The sequence below is a fragment of the Lathyrus oleraceus genome, chromosome 3 (assembly GCF_024323335.1).
Source record: "Lathyrus oleraceus cultivar Zhongwan6 chromosome 3, CAAS_Psat_ZW6_1.0, whole genome shotgun sequence".
Classification (NCBI taxonomy): domain Eukaryota; kingdom Viridiplantae; phylum Streptophyta; class Magnoliopsida; order Fabales; family Fabaceae; genus Lathyrus; species Lathyrus oleraceus.
This window is the reverse complement of record NC_066581.1, coordinates 489,942,276-489,945,727: the sequence shown is the minus strand read 5'-3', so window position 1 is coordinate 489,945,727 and position 3,452 is coordinate 489,942,276. Positions and strand designations below refer to the sequence as shown.

Sequence of the window (3,452 nt, the reverse complement as noted above, 5' to 3'; positions counted from 1 at the left end):
AGTTTTTATCATTCATTCAATTTAATAGTACAATCCTTATTTACTTATTTTCTATTTCTCTCCTCACTAAAAGTTCCTCAAGCAATAACAAATTGGTATCTAGAGCTTCGGTTAGATTCTTGATCGTGTTTTCAAGAATCACACATCAGAGATCGAGTTCCTGGGATCATGGGTTGTTGATCAATCGCTGCAAATATGAATGGTAATGGAAATTTACTCATCTCCCTTCCAACTCTTGACGGCAAGAACTGGCGTCGATGGAGAAAACAAATGCAATCTCTATTTGGATTTCATGAAACCCTATAAGTGGTTATTAATGGTGTTCCTGCTGTTGATGAAGATGCAACCAACGCACATAGAGCCTCTCACCAGGATGCCAAAAAGAAGGATCGCAAGATGGCGTTTTACATCCAATCGAAGGTTGATACGACTAATTTTTACAAAATCTCTCATGTTGAATCGGCGAAAAAGGTATGTGATATTCTCGTCAAGTACTATGAAGGAGGCAAGAAAGTGAATATTATCATGTTACAAACTTTGCAAAGACAATATGAATTATTGTCAATGGGAGAAAACAAAAAGATTGTAAGTTATGTGTCGAAGGTGCAGAAACTCGTCCATCTCATGAAGGGTTGTGGTGAAACCTTAACTGATAAGATGATAGTTGAGAAGGTAATGTGTACGTTGACCTCTCACTTTGATCACGTTATCGTAGCTATTCAAGAATCCAACAATCTTGAAACCCTAAAACAGGAAGACTTGGTTGGTTCGTTGGAGGCGCATGAAATTAGGATTGTCGAAGGGAAAGGAGTTTAAGACTTAATAAAAGCACTACAAGCTCAGTCGTGGAAGAAGAATGGTGGTTCCAGTAAGCTTAAAGGCAAAATCAACAAGACTCAGGGCAAGACGTTTTGGTCGTCACAAGAATAAGGTCGATGATAAAGCTTTTGAATCCTCGAAAAGAGGAGAACGAAATTCCCATCAGAAAGGAAAAGAAGAGAAAAAAGGTGTCCAGTGCTATAACTGTGAAAAATAGGGTCACTTGGCCAAGCATTGGTGGTACAGGAAAGACAATGGAATTACAAAAGGCAAGGACAAAGGAGCGAACCTTTCACGTCAAGATCCAGATGATTCTGATGATATGGTGGTTATGGTTGCAGTTACAGATGACCATGTCGAATCCAAGATCTGGTTCATTGACTTAGGCTGCATAAATCACACGACTAGTCAAAAAGTATGGTTAGTAGATTTCGACGAGTCGAAGAAGAACAAGGTCAAACTTGATGATAATAGCTCGTTACAAGATGAAAGTACTGGAAACATAGTTATTTAAAGGAGCAATGAAGCGAAAGCCTTGATCAAAGATGTACTCTATGTCCTTGGAATATAGTACAATCTGCTAAGTGTTGGACAACTGGTCAAAAAGGGGTTCTCAGTAGTTATGAAAGATGGATGCTTAGAACTTTTCGACATCCATAATAACTTGGTCTTGAAATCTCCTTTATCTAAAAATAGAAGTTTTAAGACCATGATCAGTTCGACTAAGGTATAATGTATGAAAATAGTTGTCGACCATAAAAATAGTTGGTTGTGGCATATGAGGTTTGGCCATCTGAATTTTAGGTCACTCAATCAACAGATCACTAAAGACATGGTAACTGGTATACCAAGTCTTGAGATGCCCGACAAACTCTGTGAAGGTTGTCTAGTAGGAAAGCAGTCCAGGAAGTCTTTCGTTTCGACTATGCCAATGAGATCCTCCTGCATACTCGAAGTTGTACATTCATACATATGTGGTCCTTTTGAGGAGTATACCATTGGTGGAAACATGTAAGTTTTTTCGTTTTTCTATGAGTTTAGTCGAAAGTTCTGGATCTATGTGATCAATAGAAAGGAAGAAGTATTCAAAATCTTTAAGAGATTCAAGAAGCTTGTCGAAAACCAGAGTGAAAAGAAGATCAAGGTTCTGCTCACAAATGGAGGTGGAGAATACACATCCAAAATATTTGAAGCATTCTGTGCAGAACATGGTGTTGATCATGAGGTAGTCGCTCCTTATACTCCTCAACATAATGGAATAGCATAAAGAATAAACAAGACTATATTGGACATGGCGAGATGCATGCTGAAGTAGATATTTTTTCCAAAATCCTTATGAGGTGAAGTTGTTTCGACTGCTATTTATATATTGAACAAGTGCCATACCAACAAGCTGAAGAACAAGGTTCCTAAAGAAGTATGGAGTGGAAAACGACCATCAGTGGATCATTTGAAGGTTTTTGGCTCTATGTGTTACACACATGTTCCTGATGCAAGAAAAAGGAAGCTTGATGACAAGAGTGAACCTATGAATTTGGTAGGATATCATAAGATTGGAGCATACAGGTTGTTCAATCCAATTAATCATAAGATTATGATTAGTCGATATATTGTGATTGATGAAAAGTTTGCATGGGATTGGAATTCTAGTAATGCAATTGATAAGCCATTGATGAGTTATGATTTCGACGAAGCAAGTAATGATGTCAAAGTCGAAGATATTATCGATATTCCAGTTGAAGTTGAAGTTGTTGCTGACATACCTGACACAGTCAAAGTCGGAGAGGTTATGACTAGCACAAGTCAGAAACCTCAAAGAACTCAAGTTCGTCTAGTAAGACTTCAAGACTATGAAGTGGTTGGTGATGATGAAGTCACAACAGATGGAGAACTGGTTCATTTTTCTTTACTTGCTGGTGGTGAATCAATCAACTATATGAGGCTTTAAAGAATATGAAGTGGAATTCTGTTATGGTCGAAGAGTTACAATCAATCGAAAGAAACAACACATGGGAGTTGGTAAAATTTCCAGCACATACAAAAGTTATCAAAGTGAAGTGGGTGTTCAAGTTGAATCACAATGTTGATGGGTCGATAGCAACACATAAGGAGATATTGGTAGCTCGAGGCTTTCTTAAGTGACCAGGACTCGAATACTCTGAAGTCTTTGCACCTGTCGTAATATTGGAAACTATTCGAATAGTTGTAGCCTTGGCATGTTAGCAAGTGTAAGACCCTAATTTTGTCCCTAAGATCCCTCATGGCATCATAACATTGCATTTGCATTGCCTCAAGGATCATTAGCATCTTGGTTCCCTTTACCTTTGGGTAGAACCTTTTGTGAGTGGTTTGAGATCACCAAGCATGCTTGAATTGTGTATCATTGCTTTCCTCATTTTTACTTACTAACCAAAAGCACAAAAATATGTCACTAACATTTTTTGTTTGTAGCTTGAGAAATCACAAGGTCCAAAGCTTCTAGGAGATCTTTTGTGCAATGATAAGGTCAAGAGGAGATGATAGCAAGCATGGTAATGGTTCCCAAAGCTCCCATCCATCAAGTATGCCTCCCTAGCATCTAAATTCACCATTTTTACCAAAGCAATTCAAAGGGTTTGAGATCTTGTGCCCCA

At 38.2% G+C, this 3,452-nt stretch overlaps 1 protein-coding gene across 1 annotated transcript; it reads left to right on the top strand.

Annotated features, from left to right (window-relative positions):
- Nucleotides 1-396: 396 nt before the first annotated feature.
- Nucleotides 397-2,767, top strand: LOC127131803 (uncharacterized). The gene is made up of 2 exons (XM_051060705.1): nt 397-585; nt 2,198-2,767. Exons 1-2 carry the CDS (start codon nt 397-399, stop codon nt 2,765-2,767), a joined length of 759 nt encoding a protein of 252 aa, XP_050916662.1.
- The last annotated feature ends 685 nt before the right edge of the window (nt 2,768-3,452 follow it).

Coding starts and splice junctions, on each gene's coding strand:
- LOC127131803 (XM_051060705.1), top strand. CDS start 397: ATGGCGTTTTACATCCAATCGAAGGTTGATACGACTAATTTTTACAAA. Junction 586..2,197: donor TGGGAGAAAACAAAAAGATT/GTAAGTTATGTG, acceptor ATATTGAACAAG/TGCCATACCAACAAGCTGAA.